The sequence below is a fragment of the Chelonia mydas genome, chromosome 2, assembly GCF_015237465.2.
Source record: "Chelonia mydas isolate rCheMyd1 chromosome 2, rCheMyd1.pri.v2, whole genome shotgun sequence".
Lineage (NCBI taxonomy): Eukaryota > Metazoa > Chordata > Testudines > Cheloniidae > Chelonia > Chelonia mydas.
The window spans coordinates 240,302,290-240,324,822 of record NC_057850.1 but is presented as its reverse complement, the minus strand read 5'-3'; the positions used below and the strand labels follow the sequence as shown (position 1 = coordinate 240,324,822).

Genomic DNA, 22,533 nt, shown 5'->3' with positions numbered 1-22,533 from the left:
TCCACTGGCTAAATGTAGATTCACTGGATGTTAGCTTTTCTGTTGCTTCCACATCTATTGCTGAACATGCATTTTGCAGCTGGGCTTGCAGCAGCAAATGAACAATTAGGCCTGTCTACTCTAGCCATTTGAATTTCCCATGAGAGCAGTTCCACAGGAGGTTGCAATGGTGGGAGCACTAAGTCAGAACTCTGACTGCTGTCATTGTTTTAACAACCATGCCATTTAAACTTGCTCTGAGTTAAAATGCCCGTGATTGGAAACCCTAGTGAAGTCGACAATAGCACCCGCTAGATAAGCTGCACCAGGAGAAGCAACAGTCTAGTGCAGATACATCCCTAGAAGCTTTGCCAAAAGGAGATTTCCTGCAGTTTAGTGAAGAATCAAGCCCACAGTAACTTTAAATTGGAAATCTCATCTTTTAAAGGAGAATGGCAGGCTCTTTTAAACAAACAAACAAAAGACCATGTTGGATTATCTCCCAGTCATTAACAGAATTCTGTATGTAAAAATTCAAAACATTATTTCAACCTTCCTTTCCTTTACTTTCCAAATCCTGAATTCTAAAACATTTAGAGGAGAAGGAAGTGATCAGGAACAGTCAGCATGGATTTACCAAGGGCAAGTCATTCCTGACCAACCTGATTGCCTTCTATGACGAGATAACTGGCTCTGTGGATGATGGGAAAGCAGTGGACATGTTATTCCTTGACTTTTAGCAAAGATTTTGATATGGTCTCCCACAGTATTCTTGCCAGCAAGTTAAAGAAGTATGGGCTGGATAAATGGACTATAAAATGGATAGAAAGCTGGCTAGATTGTCGGGCTCAACGGGTAGTGATCAATGGCTCCATGTCTAGTTGGCAGCCAGTATCAAGTGGAGTGCCCCAAGGGTCGGTCCTGCGGCTGGTTTTGTTCAATATCTTCATTAATGATCCGGAGGATGGTGTGGATTGCACCCTCAGCAAGTTTGCAGATGACACTAAACTGGGAGGAGCGGTAGATACGCTGGAGGGTAGGGATAAGATACAGATGGACCTAGACAAATTAGAGGATTGGAACAAAAGAAATCTGATGAGGTTCAACAGGGACAAGTACAGAGTCCCACACTTAGGAAGGAAGAATCCCATGCGCTGCTACAGACTGGGAACCAAGTGGCTAGGCAGCAGTTCTGCAGAAAAGGACCTAGGGGTTACAGTGGACGAGAAGCTGGATATAAGTCAACAGTGTGACCTTTTTGCCAAGAAGGCTAACGGCATTTTGGTCTGTATAAGTAGGAGCATTGCCAGCAGATTGAGGGACGTGATCATTCCCCTCTATTTGACATTGGTGAGGCCTCATCTGGAGTACTGTGTCCAGTTTTGAGCCCCACACTACAAGAAGGATGTGGAAAAATTGGAAAAAGTCCAGCAGCAGGCAACAAAAATGATTAGGGGGCTGGAGCACGTGATTTATGAGGAGAGGCTGAAGGAACTGGGATTATTTAGTCTGCAGAAGATAAGAATGAGGGGGGATTTGATAGCTGCTTTCAACTACCTGAAAGGAGAGTTCCAAAGAGGATGGATCTAGATTGTTCTCAGTGGTAGCAGATGACAGAACAAGGAGTAACGGTCTCAAGTTGCAGTGGGGGAGGTTTAGGTTGGATATCAGGAAAAGCTTTTTCACTAGGAGGGTGGTGAAGCACTGGAATGGGTTACCTAGGGTGGTGGTGGAATCTCCTTCCTTAGAGGTTTTTAAGGTCAGGCCTGACAAAGGCCTGGCTAGGATGATTTAGTTGGGGATTGGTCCTGCTTAGAGCAGGGGGTTGGACTAGATGATCTCCTGAGATCCCTTCCAACCCTGATATTCTGTGATTTTATGAGCTCAGTACCTGTACTTTTTCCTGCAGCAGATGACATCACTAAAACTTGAGGGCCCAATCCTACTTCCATGGAAGCAAAATTAGTGAAATTCCCAAATTTTCACACAGTCTCTTCAGATCCCCAATTTCAGAGCAAGATTGAGTCATATTATAGGGCATGGGGGTGTTGATGCAATGGAATGTTAGCATCAAATGCTGTAAGCTGTGAGACCCTTAACTATCATTGAAATTATTAAACTTTCTTTTTAAAGGACAAGGAAACTTTTCCATTCACATTTTATCTGTTTCAGATCATGCTCAAGAAATCAGAAAAAAGAGTTAAGTCTTATATTAACTGAAGCACTGAAGTGACAACTATGGAAGCACAAATAGAAAACAAGTAAAAATGAAATATGAGTTGGGTATATTAAATCATTTTTAAATGAATCCCAATGTGTAATAAATAAAAGGGGGACTTATACTTGGTAAAGAACACCAGAAAGTAGATATAATTAAATGTGAAATCTTCTTAAATTTATGCTTAATTTTGTTGAGTAATGGAATTTACTATGTGGAAAAATAAAAATAATGAGGTTAAAAGAGTGGTCAAATTAAAAAGCAAGTTGTAAGGGAGACTTGGAGAAATAAAGCTTTCCAGAATCACAGTCTATTTCATCAGGTTATGGAGTAGCAAATCAGAACTATAAGTGAGATGGTAAAGTAAGAAGTTTTATACAGATCCAGGAATGAACATCTGTTGCCTGGCCACATGTTGAGGATGCACATTCAGCAAATAGCAGGTTAAACCCACTCCTCCCTTTCCCCACTTCTTCTGCTGACCATCCTATGAAAGTGGAGAGGAACATGTAATGCTAGACTCCTGGACTGAAGTTTTTCAGATACAGTCTGAGTGAAGTAGACTAGTATCTTCACACTCAACATCATGCACTGCTACTAAGTAGTTCAATGTAGGAGCTCCAGTGATGCAGGTTATTGCAGGCATCATCATCCTGAACCAGAAGAAGAGAGTAGATGCAGAAAAGAAAGACACAGATTGGATAAGGGTGGAAAGACAACTTTAACTTTAACCCTAGCATTTTTTCCCCCAAAATAAGTTCCCTGACAAATATTATACGGGTGATCAAAATTTAGTGTCAACCATTGAAGTAATTACCAGCTTCTCTAAGAACACCCAGAAAGCTCCATAAAATGCCAGCTTTCAAACCAATGCATTGAGGGCACTGGGTTTTTTTCTCTCTAAACAGAAATGTGTCAGCCAGCATGGCCTTGCATTCGGCAGAATCATAGCAATCTTTCTAGAAAATATCATAGAGGTTGGGCTACAAGCCTGACTTCTGCCGAGACTTTTGCTGCTCCAGAGAAGTCCAAATGAGAGTGCTGCAAGAGATCAAACTAAATTGGTTCCATCTGGGAGTTTTCAAGCCCACTGTACCTAGCAACAGATGGGCGAGTCTCTCTACCACTTCATTAATTATATTCCAGCAATATGCTCTTGAAGTTGATTTTCCTTGGATTATGTCATGACGGTTTCTGTGAAGTCCAAGCAGCATGCTGTGAGTTCCTTGTGAAGGATATTTTCAGAAGTTTGTATCAGGCTAACCTAATTAGTAGGTTTATCCAGGCTTTAAGTTCTGAGTGCAGAACTGGCACACTGTTCAGTCAGACCCTTTGCTTTCTTAGAAGCCTGCAGTGTGGGAAATCAGATATGCAGGGTGAGACTTGTTGAGTCTCTGTGTCAGAGCTCTACCCCTGTTCAGCCATGTACAGATCTGAGGGAGGAAGAAAAAAAAAAGATACAGGCTGGCAGAGGAGAGTTCTCAAATATCTGAAAATGGAATCCCATTGCTAAGGCAAAATTACCATATATATCTTCCCTCTATCCCTGCAAGTGGATAAAGTCTGTGAGTCTAGGAGTGGAATGCAGTTTGCTGAATGGCCAGATAGACACCTTTAACACCTTGCAGCCCTGGGTAATGATATCAGGAAATGTTCTTGGGTTTTGCAGGGAGTAAACTTCCTTCTTCCCTATAGTGCCTCTCTCTACACTGTTATCAGACATGTGACAGTAGTGCTAGAAGGAGCAACTCTGAGTAGCACCTGCCCATGGGAAGGCAGAGTGTGGTGTTGCAGGAGAGTGAAAGTGGCTTAATCCTGCAGAGCCCTATGTCTTCCCTTTGTGTCCCTCTTTCCCTCACATCTCTAGCACAGAGGGGAGATATGTATGAGATGAGAGCAGTGACCTGGATGGTGGAGGAGATGAGGATTGGTTGTGTAAGAAATGTGGAGAAGATGTGATAGGCTTGGGACAGAGGAAGTGAAATGGGTGGGTAATAACCAAAAAAAAATGTGGAATTCTGCCCTCCTGCCACCAAATCTGCAAGAGTTTTTGGAGAATTCCCCTGCATTTAAAAGCAAATAAATGCCATTGCTTAGCTGCAGCCAAGAGAAAGTTGAGAAACCTCACACAAAGCTGATGCAGTTTTTTCCTCTTCAACTCTTCAGTTTATGGTCATGTGTAAGGATACTGCATAGTCACGGAAGTTCACGAATTCCTTGATTTCTGCGGTCAGGGCTGTGGCCCCCCGCCCCCTCCTCACACACACCCATGGCTATGGCAGTGAAGCTCCAGCTGTCATTCCTCCCCCAACCCTGCTCCCAGTTATTTTTAGTAAAAGTCATGGGCTTACGTGAATTTTTGTTTATTACCTGCAACCTCTCCGTGACTTTTACCAAAAATAACCGAGACAAAATCTTAACGTTAGTCACATGTCTGCAAATTTCACCTCAGAGAAGCTGTGACGCAGCACCAGAGGACACTATCAAAACCAAACTCTGTGAAAGTGGCAACCACACAAATTGAACAGTACATTTACTGCACCAGGACAAAAATCCATGCCAGAAAAATAAACCCAGTCCTCAACCTCCCCCACAACATCCAGCTACTCCTAGAGTGTCTGGAAGGCAAATTGACACAATGCTTCCCAATTCTTCTCAAATTGACATAAAGCTTCCTGCCTGTTTTCTCCTGACAAGTTGTGGGGTGAGGAATTCCATGGCACAAGCAAGGACTGAGACAGAGTTTGCTGGAGGTAGATTGCTACCCTGGTTTGACAAGAGGTTGCTATCAGTAGAAGTGGTGGAGAGCTTAGTGTAACAATATGTGTGCATCATCTGAAAGCCATTTTGTTCTATAAATGTTTATTTTTCCAAGTTACCATTTGCCTTTTGATACAGTTTCTCTTGATAAGTTTATCTTTCTGCTTTTTAAACTTTATTTTTTCACCTATCATTTACAAACTCTCACAATTAAGATGAAAAAAAGAGAAGATTCATAATGATATTCAGCTGTTACCTATCTTAATGATTTTCTTGGTAGTGAATGCTGTTAACATTGCAAATCAGTTTTCATCATAATTTCTGTTCTCACATGTTCATACTTTTCCTCTTTAGGCATGAAGCATTCTATGTTTGACCTCTGTTCAGATGTGAATTTTGGTGGGGAATGTTTGAGGAAAATCTTTTCAGATGATTTTGAATAGGGAAACATGAATAAAATAAGTTACCTATTTTTTATGGACAGGATTCTGTCAAAATGGCTGAAATTTGAAATTTGGTCCTCATTCAGGAACGGTGCTAGGGTTTTTTTTGTTTGTGGGGAGAGGTTTAGTTTAACAGCTATACTTGTTTTGAATATTGTGTAATAAGCACTCTCTGCTCTGCCTATTGTTAACTTCAGAGCTATGCTTGTATGCACAACTTTGGAAATGCATTTTCCAAAAAAACCAATAGCAGTCAGATAAAGACTTTGGAAAAGGCTTGCAACTCTCCAGTTGTATCCTCTCTAGTGATCTCAGTGCTCTGGAGCAACTGCTTGGTGGAGATAGGAACTGGGGAAAAGCATCGTTTGAACCCTAATCCGTTCCTTTTTTCCTTGGACTTGGATCTCAGAAACAGCTTCAGCAGCGCAGTTTTTGCAGGTCTTTCTCTACCCCCCCCCCCCCCCCGCTTAAGGTTTCCTTTTACTGATCCTGTGAAAGCCCCTAAGCTTAGGCACTGCTTTATCTGAGGCTCATCTTATGTCTGACACAGATCAACATGACAAGCATTTTTGGCTGTCTAAGCTCTGAGCATATTTCTTAGGGTTTTCAGTCTTGGTCTGCTGTGACACCTTGGGCCTGGAAATAGCATCTATTCTGACTCCTCAGTTGGTAATGAAAAGCTGCTTGGCCTCTGTATTGGGTGTCTCCTTTCCCTGCAGTTATGTCCCTGGCATTTTGGAACTAAAGTCCGTACTGAACACTATCAGAGCTAAGTAATGTTGCTTGTCTGTCTTGAGACGGCTCTCAGCAGGTTTCAGAGTGGTAGCCGTGTTAGTCTGTATCAGCAAACACAACAAAGAGTTCTAGTGGCACCTTAGAGACTAACAAATTTATTTAGGCATAAGCTTTCATGGGCTAAAACCCACTTCATCAGATGTATGGAGTGAAAAATACCGTAAGCAGTATATATATTACAGCACATGAAAAGATGGGAGTTGCCTTACCAAGTGGGGGGTCAGTGCTAACGAAGCCAATTCAATCAAGGTGGAAGTGGCCCATTGGCCAAACCGGACAGGCTCTACGCAAAAGAATAAATGGACACAAATCAGACATCAAGAATTGTAACATTCAAAAACCACTAGGAGACACTTCAGGTTGGGGGGCTGTCTGTAAGCGAGGACTGGCCTGTCTCCCAATGTCTGTGAGAGTGAGGGATCATCCTTCAGGATAGATTATAGATCCTTGATGATGCGCTGGAGAGGTTTTAGTTGGGGGCTGTCGGTGACGGCTAGTGGAGTTCTGTTACTTTCTTTGTTGGGCCTTTGTAGGTGACCTATTGAGAATAGGCCACTTCCACCTTGGTTGAATTGGCCTCGTTAGCACTGACCCCCCACTTGGTAAGGCAACTACCATCTTTTCATGTGCTGTAATATATATATTGCTTACTGTATTTTACACTCCATGCATCTGATGAAGTGGGTTTTAGCCACAAAAGCTTATGCCCAAATAAATTTGTTAGTCTCTAAGGTGCCACAAGGTCTCCTCTTTTTTTTTTCTCTTTCAGGAGTAACACTCCATGTGCTTGGAAAAATAAAGGGTTAAATGCTGATAAAAGATAGCCCTCTCCCCATCCCGTCCCCAGCTCATGCCTCAAGCCATGACTTCTGGAGGAGGGTACCCATTGGCTGCCTGACAGATACCTGACTTTCAAATGACTCGATATGTGAACAGGTTTCAGAGTAACAGCCGTGTTAGTCTGTATTCGCAAAAAGAAAAGGAGTACTTGTGGCACCTTAGAGACTAACCAATTTATTTGAGCATGAGCTTTTGTGAGCTACAGCTCACTTCATCGGATGCATACTGTGGAAACTGCAGAAGACATTATATACACAGAGACCATGAAACAATACCTCCTCCCACCCCACTCTCCTGCTGGTAATAGCTTATCTAAAGTGATCATCAGGTTGGGCCATTTCCAGCACAAATCCAGGTTTTCTCACCCTCCGCTCCCCCACACACAAACTCACTCTCCTGCTGGTAATAGCCCATCCAAAGTGACCACTCTCTTCACAATGTGTATGATAATCAAGGTGGGCCATTTCCTGCACAAATCCAGGTTCTCTCACCCCCTCACCCCCCTCCAAAAACCACACACACAAACTCACTCTCCTGCTGGTAATAGCCTATCCAAAGTGACCACTCTCCTTACAACGTGCATGAAAATCAAGGTGGGCCATTTCCAGCATAAATACAGGTTCTCACCCCCCCCCTTTTCCAAAAAAACACACATACACAAATTCACTCTCCTGCTGGTAATAGCTTATCCAAAGTGACCACTCTCCCTACAATGTGCATGATAATCAAGGTGGGCCATTTCCAGCACAAATCCAGGTTTTCTCACCCCCCCACCCCCATACACACACAAACTCACTCTCCTGCTGGTAATAGCCTATCCAAAGTGACCACTCTCCTTACAACGTGCATGAAAATCAAGGTGGGCCATTTCCAGCACAAATACAGGTTTTCTCACCCCCCCCCCCTTTTTTTCCAAAAAAACACACACACACAAACTCACTCTCCTGCTGGTAATAGCTTATCCAAAGTGACCACTCTCCCTACAATGTGCATGATAATTAAGGTGGGCCATTTCCAGCACAAATCCAGGTTTTCTCACCCCACCCCCCCATACACACACAAACTCACTCTCCTGCTGGTGGTAATAGCTCATCCAGATTGACCACTCTCCCCACAATGTGCATGACAATCAAGGTGGGCCATTTCCAGCATAAATCCAAGTTTAACCAGAACGTCGGGGGGGGGGGGGGTAGGAAAAAACAAGGGGAAATAGGCTACCTTGCATAATGACTTAGCCACTCCCAGTCTCTATTTAAGCCTAAATTAATAGTATCCAATTTGCAAATGAATTCCAATTCAGCAGTTTCTCGCTGGAGTCTGGATTTGACGTTTTTTTGTTGTAAGATAGCGACCTTCATGTCTGTGATTGCGTGACCAGAGAGATTGAAGTGTTCTCCGACTGGTTTATGAATGTTATAATTCTTGACATCTGATTTGTGTCCATTTATTCTTTTACGTAGAGACTGTCCAGTTTGACCAATGTACATGGAACAGTTTTTCCTTAAAAAAGTTCCATAGGTTCTGTTTGCATTAATAAATAGAGTGAAAAATCAAAAGAACATCTGTGCAAACACAAATATTAGAACATGTTCAGGTAGTCTTTGGTTTTATGGAGAGGCCACAGAAACTGATTCAACTGCCTCTCCTCAATAAAATACGAAGCCTGGTAGAGGAATAATAGTTCTAACAAATATCTGAGACATAAGTCCCATTGCTAGGAGCACAATTATAATTTACAGTTGAAAGGTACAGTCAATTATGTATATTCTAGAGAACGAGATGAAAAGAAAAAAAATAAACTGAAAGCTAAGTTCAATCTGCAAAATGTCATCAACTTCTGGTTCTCTCACACACCTTAAATCATCATGCCAAGTGACTTACCTTTATTATTATTGGAGAGTACCTCGTTTTTTTGCATACGTTCCTGAAACTTTGAATTAAAAATGCACATCGTTGTTTGTGTTGTGTAGCCCTGGCTTTTTGTGGAATGATGTGTCCACAGTTCTATCCGCATGAAGAGAGAGAGATTTATTTCACTTTTGTATATGTTAGCACATTATCTATTCGAGAAAAACCTTTTGTATCAATTATACTAACCAAAGAGTTAAGATTGTTCAAGTTCCCTCTGTAGCTTATTTGCCTGGTCTAGAAGCAAAATTTATTTCATTGTGTGTTATTGAGGCAGCACGTAGGCACCCCAGTCATTGACCAGGACTCCATTGTGCCAGATGCTGTACAAACAGAACGAAAAGGAGGTCTCCTCCCCGAAGAGTTCACAGTATGTATGTTACAGACAGACAAGCCACTTGTCTTCTGGGACAGAGAGGAAAATGATTATTAAGAAGGAAGAGAGTTTATTTAGCAACATTTTGGAGGAAAATCTAGTGTTCGTATTTATATTTTCTTCCTTTTATTTTCCAATGCCTCTGCACCCGCCAGTTGGGTTTTTTGTTTTGTTTTGTTTTTAAGAGAAAATTGCAGAATCAGTAGGAATCATTTGCACTAACTACAGCCAAGAAGATGAACGGGAAGTACCTATTTACCAAGGAGGCATCTTCCTTTTGTTGCCACTGTTAATATAAGTGTAGTGGTGCATAAGTGTCTTCTATATGTGGTAGGGAGCCTTCTATAAAATCTAAATAGCCCTGGAGTTAGTTCTGATGAGCTGTCTCTTGCTGAGGTTGTTTCTTTAATCAAGATGTGCAGACCCCCAGTTCTGTTGAACAACATAAAAGCTATTTCAAAATAGTACAGTGCTACATCGTCTTTCTAGATATGGGTGATTTGTTGCTATGGAGGCTAAAGCCCATCTACATGAGAAAATTGGACTGGTTTATATTGATTTAAAATTACACCTTTTGTTAAACTAGTTAACTTTCTTCATGTATAGACAAGGCCTACATGATTTCTCCTCTCGATTTCCATATGTAACGTTGTTAAGGGTGATAGTAGACACGAGAGACTGTACTGTTCTGGATGTACGTAATACCTTCTAAACTTCTAGACACTGTGGAATATACATAGTTCATTGAATTTGTACAGGTGAAAAACAAACAAACCAAATGGGAGCAATTATCAAAGAACAAATTCACATCTATCAGCTTAACTGCAGTAAAATGCACGAGACATTACATGGAGAGAAAGTTACTATGAGATCATGCAAATTGGCATAGCTCCTTTGCCATTTGAGGATTTGGCTACTTCTTTTCACCCATGCTGACCTACACTGCCTTCTGTCTTGTAGTAGAGTTCTCTTATTCTCCAAACTTTTGTCACTCAATCACAATTTGTTCAGGGAATTCTACCAGTCAGGAACCAAGAATATTCCTTCCCATTTTCTATGGAGGAATGAAACTATTGCATACAGGCCCATGGATTTCTTAATTGATGTGAAATTCCAGATACAGGGGCAAAATCCAGGATTAAATTCTAATCATATACATATTTATATTTGATTTAGGCACAACATTTCACGCACACGAATCGATGTAACATTTAGACAAAAAACTCCTTTAGCAGCCTCTAACTGCAGTTATATTCCTATTATTTCAGCTTTCTTGGTATCTACTGTCAATGCTGCATTTCAGCTTTCGTTACCTGTTTTCACTCACTTACCAGTTTCTCAAAAATTCTCCATTTGAGGTGAAGCCCGGTCTCAACAGTGTGAGCAAAATCTCTTCAGCCGGTGGAGTTAGGTAAACAGGAAAGAGTTCCAGGTTTCTTTTTAAAATAATCATGCAGCTTTTTGTGGCTTAATCATTCAAAATGTCCAAACTTGAGAACCTCACGCATCATGTGCCTAAACCTCAGTGAAGGATAGTTGCCTGTTAAGCTTGAAGTAAGTGAATTTGAAATGAACAATAATGTAAGTGATTAGTGCACATGCATGAAAGTGATTTTTAAAAAAACAAACAAAAAACTATAAAGTTCTTAGAGGTGTTTAGTAACATTATTGCTTTTGACAGTACGGGTTGTGCAGTGCCTCAGTGCCAAATTGTGACGTGCTATCAGTAGCTAGGTTTGTTCATGTATCTACAGAATTGTATACTGGAGTTGAAAAAAAATGGAATTACAGAAAAAAGACCTACAGAATTCCATAGTTCTGCGTAATGGTTTTTGTGTTTCTACCAGAGTACTGTATTTTGTGGAATTGTGTAATACTTCATTCAGAAACTTCCATCTAAATTTAAGATGGCAAAACTAAAATAAAGAAAATTACGGAAATACAAAAAGTGATCTTTTCATAGCAATATAAACTTGCTTACATTGTGCATATGTCGTATTTAGTATTATTAGGCTGACAGGTGTCCTTTCCAGGATACAGTGTACTATATGGATATTGGGAAGTAAAAGGTTTTCATTACATATTGCATGCATTGTATACACATGTGACAGCCTAGGTATTATAGAGTTGCCAGGGGTCTGGTTTTCGACCGAAACAGCCGGTCGAAAAGGGACCCTGGCGACTCTGGTCAGCACTGCTGACTGGGCCTTTAAAAGTCTGGTCAGCGGTGCAGCCGGGCTGGTGAGCTACCTGCCAGGCTCCGTGTAGCTCCCAGGAAGCAGCCAGCATATCCCTCCAGCTCGGGCAGCCATGGGGGCTCCGCGTACTTCCCCTGGCCCTGCCCTGAGCACCAACTCCGCAGCCCTCATTGGCCAGGAACTGCGGCCAGTGGGAGCTGCGGGGGCGGTGCCTCTGGGCGGGGGGGCAGCATGCAGAGCCCCTGGGGTTGCCCCTCCCCCTAGGAGCTGGAGGGAAATGCCAGCCGCTTCCTGGGAGCCACATGAGGTAAGTGCTGCCTGGAGCCTGCGCCCCGAGCTCCCTCCTGTGCCCCAACCCCTGCCCAGCTTGGAACCTCCTCCCACACCCAAACTCCCTCCCGGAGCCTGCAACCCCTCCTGCGCCCCAACCCCCTGCTCCAGCCTGGAGTCCCCTCCTGCACCCTGAACCTCTAATTTCTGGCCCCACCCCGGAGCCTGCACCCCCCAGCCCAGAGCCCGTACCCCCTCCTGCACTCCAACTCCCTGCCCCAGCCCTGAGCCCGTACCCCCTTGTGTGCCCCAACCCCCTGCCCCAGCCCTGAGCCCCCTCCCGCATTCTGAACCCCTTATTTCTGGCCCCACCCTGGACCCCGCAGTCCCAACCCAGAACTCCTACACCCTCCTGTAGCCCAACCCCCTGCCCCAGCCCTGAGCCCCCTCCCACACTCCGAACCCCTCATTTCTGGCCCCACCACAAAGCCCACACCCCCAGTACAGAGCCCTACCTCCTCCTGCACCCTAACCCCCTGCCCCAGCCCTGAGCCCCTTCCTGCACCCAAACTCCCTTTCAGAGCCTGCACCCCAGCCCCTCTGCCCCAGCCTGGTGAAAATGAGCGAATGAGCGAGCATGGGGGAAAGCAAGCAATGGGTGGGGGGGGGATGAAGTGAGTGGGGGCGGGGCCTCGAGGAAGGGACAGGGCAGTCTCTTGCCTATGAGAAGTGTAACTTTAGCATTTCCTGATTTTTTTTCTTTCATTTAAATTTGTGGCCTTCGTATAGTCTTTTTGATTTAATATATTTAAGACTTTCCACTTACAGTAGCTGCAGACTGTGTTGTTGGACTGCTCTATTGCAACATAGTTGTTACACAGCTCTTTTTTTCGGTGGGAGGATCTGGGAGAGCTGTCAACGGATGTCAACTTAAGGGACAAAGGGCTTGCTACAAAGCCAGCGAAAGTCAATAGAAACGCTTGTTGCGTTGACTTTAATGGACTCTGGATCAGTTCCAAAGTGAATACACAAAGGTAGAAAAATCTCAGCAAACAGGCTCCCTTGTTCTAAAAATTAAATAATCTGATTTTCGTATAATAAAATAGGGGGAAAAGAACACAACAGGAAACTACTACTTTTTCTCCTTATTCTCTTAGAAAGGGAAAACTTGCCCTTCACTTTTAAGTATCTAAAGGATTTAACCATCCTCTGTAACTAGTGACAGAAGCTAAATTCTAGCAGCTGCGTCAGCTGTAAACTATAACTTGAAGAGCTTTAAAACTCTTTAAAGAGCTTTTTAAATATACTCCTGGAATAATCCTTCCAAATTACCTTCCAAACTTTGTAAATAGGGACTTTAATAGACAACTCCTTTTGAACAGGTCAAAATAGGATGTAAGAATAGATCCCTACAAATCTGGAAAGCTTTGCCCAGCTTTATGCATATTATTACAACATACTTTAAAAATCATTATACACAACTGTATTAAGTTGTTGACTTGCTGCTATAATTTACAAATCCAGTACTATTACGCCAGCAAGCTTTGGAAACTGGAGCAGAGTTTGTTTAGACCAGGGCAACTATTGCCTGTACTTGCAACATTGATATGGGACACAAAATTAATCTGTTGCCACCATGAAGAAGCAGAGAGCTACAAACTCTGCACTGTGATCTATTTAGCTTGATAACATTACCAAATTTCCATCTAAAGTATAGTCTAGATGGAAAACTTGGGTACATTCATTCACAAAGGGAAGAGTGAGTCTTTATATAAAAGTGAGTCTTTTTACTGTATATCCATAGAGTTCATAGTTAAGTAGTAAGGATAACACTTAACTCGTGTATCATTTTCAAAACACTGTACAAATGTTAGTTAGTTAATTCTCCTCACATACCTGCGAGGAAGGTAAATAAGTTTTATTGCATCCTATGTTATAGACAGAAAAAAAAGAGAGAAGCTGAATCATTTATCCAAGGCCTCATAGCGAGTCAGTATTGGAGCCAGGTGTCAGAGATCAGGAGTTCTTAGCCCCAGGCCAATCTGCCATGCTTTCTCTATAAAGGGAGAGTTTTCCCAGATTCTCCAGGCCCCCCCCCCAAGTGGATGTAAAGCTGAAGAAAACAAGTCCCACTGACTGTTATCTCTTAGGGCTTGTGTACACTGGCAACGTTAAAGCGCTTTAACCTGGCTCGTGTAGTTGCGGCTCGTATAGTTGCGGCTTGTGTAGAGCTCTCCCGGTGCTCTAAAAAAACCATGAGGGGCATAGTTACCAGCGCTGGGGCACTGTCTATACAGGCACGTTCCAGTGCTGCAACTTGCAGCACTCAGGGGGGTGTTTTTTCACACCTCTTAGCAAGAAAGTTGCAGCGTTGTAAAGTGCCAGTAGACAAGCCCATAGTGTTTCCTGCCCATGTTTTGCCAACCTTTATTCTGAGAAGCTACGTCACGTGTTAAGCTCACTGGCATGACACAGCAAAGATGGCGTGATGTTGAACCCATATTGCTAAACCCATATTGATAGAGTGTGATGGCTAAACATAATGATGGAAAGCCATCAATAATTTTTGCCAACTCTTTCTTCACACACCTCAGCCTTTTATTTTGTTCCCAGAATGTTGATATCAGTGTAATTATCAAAGAGCTGAACTCGAAGCACCTTTTGGCACCTACATGAAAATGCACACGTAAGTATTGTGGCTGTAAAGGGTCCCTGGAGTTTTAACTTCTTAATGTTCTTTAAAAATCCAGCAGATATAAATCGGCCCTCAGTAGTACTTAAATTATACCAATAGATATACTTACACACAAATCTGGAATGTTAAATGCATATTTGAACTTCTCACAAGCCTTTCTATAGACTCCTTATTTTTGAAAAATGTTAATTGCAGGAAGCCTTTATATAGGTCAGCACACTGGGGTGTAGATTTTTTCCCCATAAGCAACCAGAACCTTCAACTGAAAACGGGATTATGCAGTAGCATGCAGGGCTTTTTAGAATTTTGCAGTAATTTAGGGAGTGGACTCTTGTGGTTAGTTTTACATCAGCAGCTGAGGAAGAATGGCTGTTGCGATGTGTTATGTTGAGAAGTGCAGTAATCTTCGTTTCTGGAGTGCAAAAGGCGCTGTACTCCTCTCCTTTTAATAGGGCTAAAAGTTGAAAAATGTTGCTAAATTTACCTAGCCGATTTTTTTAACAAGTTAGGAATTTATTCTGACACTTTTAATAAGCGTTTCTGCCATGTACTCTCTGTATTTCAACCGAGAAATGTCATCCTTTTGGGTGGGGGTTGCGGCTGGAGAGACGAATATTGTCTCAAAAACAAGTCAAAACCACCAAATATGAAAACTAAACATATCTCACTTGTTGCAAGGTGAAAAGTTTGGTACAAAAGCCAAAGCTATTAAATCTGTTTGGAACAGGAAATCCTTGTGAGTGTGTGATAGTTATTTGTAGTAAGTTACTACTTACTCTGTTTCTTATATCTATTGGCATGCCATTTCCTAGACAAATAAGGGACAACATCCCTTCCCTGTGCAATTTGCAATGTGAGGATCCACACAGGGAGACCTTTCAAGACACATCGAGGAAACTTGGGAGCCAGGAGTAGAGACAAAGGGAGGGAGGCTGGGAAAAGGAGGAATCCTGGAATCTCCTATTTGCTACCTTTCCCTGGACAGCGATGCTGGAAATGGCCTGGGGAAAAAGAAGCACTGATGTGACTCTGCCCCTTCCACTGCTGTTGGCACCAGAAGGAGCCAGGAAAGAGGAACCTTCCTCCCAGCAAGTGGCAAGGATGCAGTTGGAGGGAGGAGGAAGCTTCTGAACCACACCAACACCAGGGCTAGCAATGCCAGAAGTGGCAAGGGTACGGGGGAGCCTTGTACCCCATCCATCTGGTTGGCAGCACTGGTGGGCAGCACTTCAGAAACGGCAGGAGTCTTGCCGTGCATGCTGCATGAGGTGCAGCTGCATGGCTCCGGGGAGTTTATTAAAGATGCCATTTTCTCTCTCATGCACACACACACTTTTTTCTTCCCTGCAAACATAAGAGGAAATGGATTTACACATGCAGGACCAAGAATTTGCTGTTCTTGACTCCCCTTTGTGCTGCTCCAGCTGTGCAAAGGGGAATTAAAGCTCAGCGTTTAATGCAACAGCTGTGGATTCCCTCTGAGGTTGCTCTAACTTACACGAGGGCCAGTTTGGCATCCAGCAGCCCCCAGGATCAGAAGGACAGAAAGGTGTCACAAAAGCACCTAAGTGCCCCTCCTCAGTTGTGCTGAGTGCTTCTCTGGCACATGTGAGCATGTAGCCCATAACATGTATGTGTTATATTTTTAGAATATTAAAGAGCAGCTGAAGCATCATAGGTTTCAGAGTAGCAGCCGTGTTAGTAGTCTGTATCCGTAAAAAGAAAAGGAGTACTTGGGACACCTTAGAGACTAACAAATTTGTTCCTCTCTAAGGTGCCACAAGTACTCCTTCTCTTTTTTTGAAGCATCACAGTAAACTTTAAAAATCATTCTACTCCTTTGAATTATTCTCTGGGTCAGGAAGGAAGTGATTTTCTTCCCTAAATTTTACATAAAATTCCATAATGGACAGGCCACTTGCCCAGCCACTCAAATATTCTATCTCTGAGAGCATCTACAGTGGATGCTTTGGAGAGAAGTAAAAAATGTATAATAGTCTTGCCATTACTCAGTACCACACTAGGAAGGGAGTTTTTTTCCTGACCCCAGCTGGCAATCAGTTTATATGCTGAAGCATAACAATTAATACTCCTTGTAATTCTCTTCATAGCTAGTATAACTGCAGATGTTACTATTTTCTCATGTTTCTGATCTGGTTTTGGATTTTACTCAGCTGTTTTTCAGTAATTATTACCCCATGGCATTACATTCCAGAGGTTAATCTTTTTTTTCTTTTATAACCTTATTGCTTTTTATTTCAAATGTCCTCTTCTTTTGTGAAACACAGTAAATGCAAGCTCTTTGTTGACCTTTGTCAATCTTAGTTTACATCCCCTCTTTCATATTTCCTGCTCCTCTTCTGGATTCAGAATGAAATAAGTTCTGTTTTTCCTTCTAAGGAAGATGACCCCTCTATCCTCCAACCTTCTTCCCTCTAAATGTTCTAGGGCGAGACTGTCAATAGTACAATTGGGAATTGGTCTAACTGCACTTTGTAAATCTCCCCTTGTCTGCTTTTCTGTAAGCCTTTTGCATTTTGCCATGTCTTCTTTTAAATTAAAAAAGCTCATAAACTAAAGACAGAATGAGAAATAATATGACTTAGCTTTATTTAGAAATATTAAATGCCCTGGCCACCTTCCAGCCGTTTTTAGATTCTAGTCAACCAAGCCCCTTCAGCAGTTCCACTTACATTTGATTCTATCCATTAATAATGCCCCCTACACAGCCTACAATGAGTTCACCCATTCCACTTCCTCTCTTGGCTCCTAGAGTGTTCTATAACATACTTCGTATTTCCTAATAAGTACAAGAACTGTAATGCTCTCATCATCTGAGAAAAGTTATAGTTTTCATTCATATATTTTCAGTATCAAAAACTTTCAAATATATGTTATGATCATAAAAATATTTCAGAGCAAAACCGAAGCACAAGAAGTGAAAATCTTGAAAAAAGTCAATGGATTTTTTTTCTTTTTCTTCCCTGGGAAAAAACAAAATAATTTTTTTTTCACAATCCTTGCATGTTAGGTAGCCAAAGTTATAGTATACTTTAATGATATGGCTGTGCAATTAGTTGCATGTATATTGTCTTTAAAGACACTTTTTAAAAATGGAGATACTAAGTATAAAATTTCAAGATAAGGATGAGAAATCAGGAACACATTGTAATCTTAATATATATTTGCTATTACATGTACAGTGCAGGATATACAATGTGGCTGAGTTAACACTGGATTTGAAATCTGGTCTGGCTGATTATCCTGTCAGATAAATGCATACAGGTCTCATTCACTTCAGTGGGAGTTATGTGCATGCCTGGTCAAAAAGGGATCCTGGCAACTCTGGTCAGCACTGCTGGCTGGGCCGTTAAAAGTCTGGTCAGCAGCGCAGCAGAGCTAAGGCAGGCTCCCTGCCTGCACTGGCTCCTTGCAGCTCCCGGAAGTGGCGACATGTTCTTGTGGCCCCTAGGCACAGGGAGGCTCTGCGCACTGGCTCTGCCCCAAGCGCCGGTTCCGCAGCGCCCATTGGCTGGGAACCGCGGTCAATGTGAGCTGCGGGGTCGGTGTCTGTGGGCGCGGGCAGCGTGCACTGTGCAGAGCTGCCTGGCTGCATCTTTGCCTAGGGGCTGGACATGCTGGACGCTTCCGGGAACCTGCCTTAGCCCCGCTGTGCCATCGACCAGGAGTTGCTTGAGGTAAGCGCTGCCCAGCTGAAACCCACACACCCGAACCCCTCCTGCACCCCAACCCCCTGCCCCAGCACTGAGCTCCCTCCCACATCCAAACTACCTCCCAGACCTCACACCCTGAAACCTCTGCCCCGAAACCTGAGCCCCCTCCTGCACTCCAAACCCCTCAGCCCCAGCCCAGAGCCCCCTCTTGCATCCCTCATCCCCAGACGCACCCCAGAGCCCACACCCCCAGCCGGAGCTTGCACCCCCACCAACACCACAACCCCCAGCCTGGAGCCCCCTCCCACATCCTGAACCCCTCATTTCTGGCCCCACCCTGTAGCCCACACTCCCAGCTGGAGCCCTCACCCTCTCCTGCATCCCAACCCCCTGCCCCAGCCCAGTGAAAGTAAGTGAGGGTGGGGGAGAGCGGGAGGGGGTCTGGAGTGAGTGGGGGCGGGGCCTCAGAGAAGGGGCAGGGCATGGTTGTTTGGTTTTGTGCAATTAGAAAATTGGCAACCCTATCACAAGTTACAGAATTATCAGGTCCCTTTAATTTTGGAATTTTGTGATTTTTGTGCCTGAATACTCATCTTTAACATTGTACTGATATTATGGTAATTTTTGCATTTTATATATTCTTTTAGAGATGCTAAAGGTGATACTCTTGTCTCCCAGTTATAAGTATTCTAGTTATGTATCACTGAGTTCATTTTTAGGACACTGAGCTCAAAAATAAATTATGTATCTGTTAGTAGCAGCCATCAATCAGTTATTTCTCATTCAATAAGTGGTGGCACTGGAAGAAAGTTATTTAGTGGTCAATATGCATCATTAATCTTTTTGAGAAGGGGATTCTGTGCTGTAGGCGATTTTTAGATTATCTGTACCTCATTGCCTGCAGCTTTTGGAAAAATTGTAAACAAAGCCAGCTGCTTGTTATGTTACTGCTCATGGTTGGTTAGATGAGCAAATGGCATCGCAAGTGCTCTGTTTCTGTTGGTTTTAGTGTATAGTGGAAAATATCTTGTTCCAATTATTTTTTTAGTCTACTATCTTTCAAAATATGCTTTTAGTTTCTAAACAGAGAGTTGGGATTTTAAAACCCATATTAGTGATGGAAATGTACAAGAAGGACAAGGAGAAACGGTGTTGTCATATTAACTTTGGATAAAACTCACCCTGCTGCTGAAGGCTTTCAATAATGCTCTGTACTCCACTCAAGCACCATTTAAGCCCCTGTGTTAAAGGCTTAAAATAATGCAAGGGGCCCATACAGACCCCTGGGCCAGAGTGAATTTTACCCTTTTCAGGTAGATAGGAGACCAGTGAGGTTGATTATGAGCTAATTGATTTTTCATGAGCAGTTTGAGACTGCTAATTCCATCTATTTCCTGTTGGTTTAGTCATTTCACTACTCAATTTCATGTTTCTTTGGAATCTTTAATGTAAAAGAACCTGCCAATGAAACTTGTATTAGACACACAGTTTATGGTCTTGGAGCTGTCTGAACACAAAACATACTGCAATATACAAATTGGATTGCTATAGATTCATAACATTTCTCTGATAAAATTATTTTATGCAAGATAATCATGTAATCCATTTCATAATTCATGATAATTTTTTTCTTTTTTTATCAGCTGCAGCTAAACAAGCAAACAGGTCATGGCACGCTTAACGAAAAGACGACAGGCAGATACAAAAGCTATCCAGCATCTTTGGGCAGCTATTGAAATAATCCGGAACCAGAAGCAAATTGCTAATATTGACCGTATTACAAAGTAAGTTGCATTTTATAATGAAAGATGATAAGGGGCAAAGAGATAATGTTAGTTATGTGAGCCTTGAAAAAACACAATAGTCAACCTTGTTAGAGCTTGTGAAATGATTACATTCAGTACTGTTTCATTAATTGTTAAATTAACAAAAAATGTTAAAAACTGAGTGTCTTTAAGTCCAATACTGAGGTATTAAATCTGACGAAGGGCCTATTCAATATTTGTTCACTTCATCATAAATCCATAGACAAAATAGAAGCAACATTGGTAGACTTCTGCTTATTCATTAGCCTGTGATCAGAGGGGAAATACTAGCTATAGAAAGTGAAGCAGAAAATGAGAATAAAAATATTTGTAAATAGTCTTATAAAAGCTGAATTATTTTGGAACTGAGAGGATAACCTTTTTATTTAAAAAAGCCCCTGACCTCACTGAGATTATATTACCATACAGGAACCAAATTATGTGGGCCACATCCACACAATATGTATCTGTTTGGCCTTGAGGAAGTCACATGGGCAGCAGCTGTGTGATTGGGCCGCAAATGAGCCGTGGGTTGAGAACCACTGAACTAGAATGTTGTTTGCTGCTAATGTTACTACTATGTATTTTGTGGTAGCACCCAAAACGTATTAGATCTCTGCCCTGTAGAGCTTATAATTTGGGGTGTGAGAGGAAACAAACCCCCACAACATTAATATAGGTCTTTTGAATAAGATGGGCCAATCAGTGCAATCAAAGATTGGGGTTTTGTGTGCCCTGGTTTCGCTTTATTACCAGAATTTTTAGACCTACACATACACAGCATATACTGAAAAGATATCTATATGAATAACTTTTAAAAGGTGCATAACTACAGGTTGGTGATCTGTTTTATTGACATGGTTTGGAAGTTCTGTGTTAGGCGTTGGAAAGCATCTCTAGGGTTATAAAGCCAGAGAATGTAGTAAACAACAAATAAGATGAAAGCAAATAGATGAAATCCTGAGGGAGTGATAGTACTGTCCCTTGTTCCTATAAGTTTTAACAAAGAAATGCATCATTAAAATAAGAAGCATCTACTGGGACATGAAAATTCTACCAAAGGAGCCAGGTTAGCCTGATGGAGAAGACCATATACATGGGGAATTTGACTTTTCCAGCTCATTTCAATCGGAGAGTCTCAGGGTTTTACAAGCATTACTTAATCAAGCCTCAGAACATCTCTAATACACAAGTAGGTATCACTATACACATTTAGAGAGATGTCAAGTGACTTACGCCAGGCCACATAGTAACTCAGTGACAAGGTCGGGAATATAACCAAATACTCTATATGTTTATGAAGTGTAAACTGGCTTCCATTCAGCACAAGATGACTGTCAGAAATATGGGACGCTGAATTAGAGAAGTCATGAGGGTGCTATCTAGAGACACACCATGCCAAATTATTGTTGTGGAGGAAGGATGATGGAAACATTTGGCCAAAAGGAATGGAAACCAGTCAGGGCCATTTAGTGTAGAAACCAGCAATAGAGATTCTGCTGTTAACAAATTGGAGGATGGTCAGGCTAAAAAGAAACAGGGTACAGTTGGTAACCCTCTCAGTGAGCACAAGAAAGCCACTGAAGGTGAGTTATCAGAGAATAAGAAGAGTCAAGCAATCTTAATAGCTTAATGGAGGAGACCATGGCCTGGGCTTTTTTGTAATCCAGAAAGAGTATGGATGGTGTGTTGCCTCTTGGTGCCAAGGCAACGGATGTGTCAAAGGTAAAGGGTTGCATGAAAAAGTTTGCGAATGTTAAAATATCAGTCCAGATGAGTACCGGCAACACAAGACTGAAGGGAAATTTGTCCTCGATTCTATCAACTTTATAGTCTTGAGAAGAGAACTCAAAACAGGACACACACACACAGATAGATGTCTTAAAGATCCTTCCAGTGCAAAGCGCTAGTGAAGGAAGAAGAAAAGTGATGCTGGAGACTAATGAGATGAATGACAAAGTATGTTCTATAGACATGAATCCCAAAGCCTTAAGAAATATTAGAATGCTCTCTCTGTGATGAGAACTGAATGGCTTAGGTGATAACAGCTTCCTTGGTTCAAGGCTCATTTATGCAAGTAAAATAATAGTGGAGCTGTTGCTTAATAAGTGTACACTGGTGTCTGTGTGCAAATGCAAAAGTGGCTAATAAGCGAAGTGAGTTACAAGTGATGCTAAGTGATGGATAATATGACTTGGTGTGCACAACTAGAACTTGGGGGGGTGTGATTCTCACAAGTAGGATGTTAACACTGTTGACAACGTTAACTCTATGGGATTTGTTAGAGGGGTGACTTTGCACATTACAAATATTTACAAGACTAGACAATACAATAATTCTGAGAGTCACAGTGGTGTGAAATATTCTTGGAAAAGGACACAGAAAATAAAGGATCAGTTTATGTGAATATCTGTTACTCTCAAAACAGTGTACTCAGTAAGGCACTAGTTGAGAAATATGGACCATGAAAAAAATTCCTAAGTTAGAAAGAAGACATACTCATTGTAACAGGGGGGCACTCACTTTGAGTGCCTCCTAGCAGCTGAGTATGGTACTGCAATCTTTTCCCCAC

The 22,533-nt window shown here is 42.2% G+C and overlaps 1 protein-coding gene across 49 annotated transcripts in view; it reads left to right on the top strand.

Annotated features, from left to right (window-relative positions):
- The window catches only part of ZMYND11 (zinc finger MYND-type containing 11), a 171,519-nt gene that overhangs the window by 63,455 nt on the left and 85,531 nt on the right, over positions 1-22,533 (top strand). For 25 of the 49 annotated variants that reach the window (XM_043541531.1, XM_043541513.1, XM_043541541.1 and 22 more), the window contains one exon: positions 19,800-19,940. In XM_043541531.1, the coding sequence (XP_043397466.1) occupies positions 19,825-19,940 (116 nt within the window). In that variant the 5' untranslated portion in view covers positions 19,800-19,824. Of the gene's footprint in view, positions 1-2,151; positions 2,258-14,405; positions 14,474-19,799; positions 19,941-22,533 lie in introns of those variants that run through there. The other 24 variants (XM_043541509.1, XM_043541533.1, XM_043541518.1 and 21 more) reach the window with 6 other exon arrangements.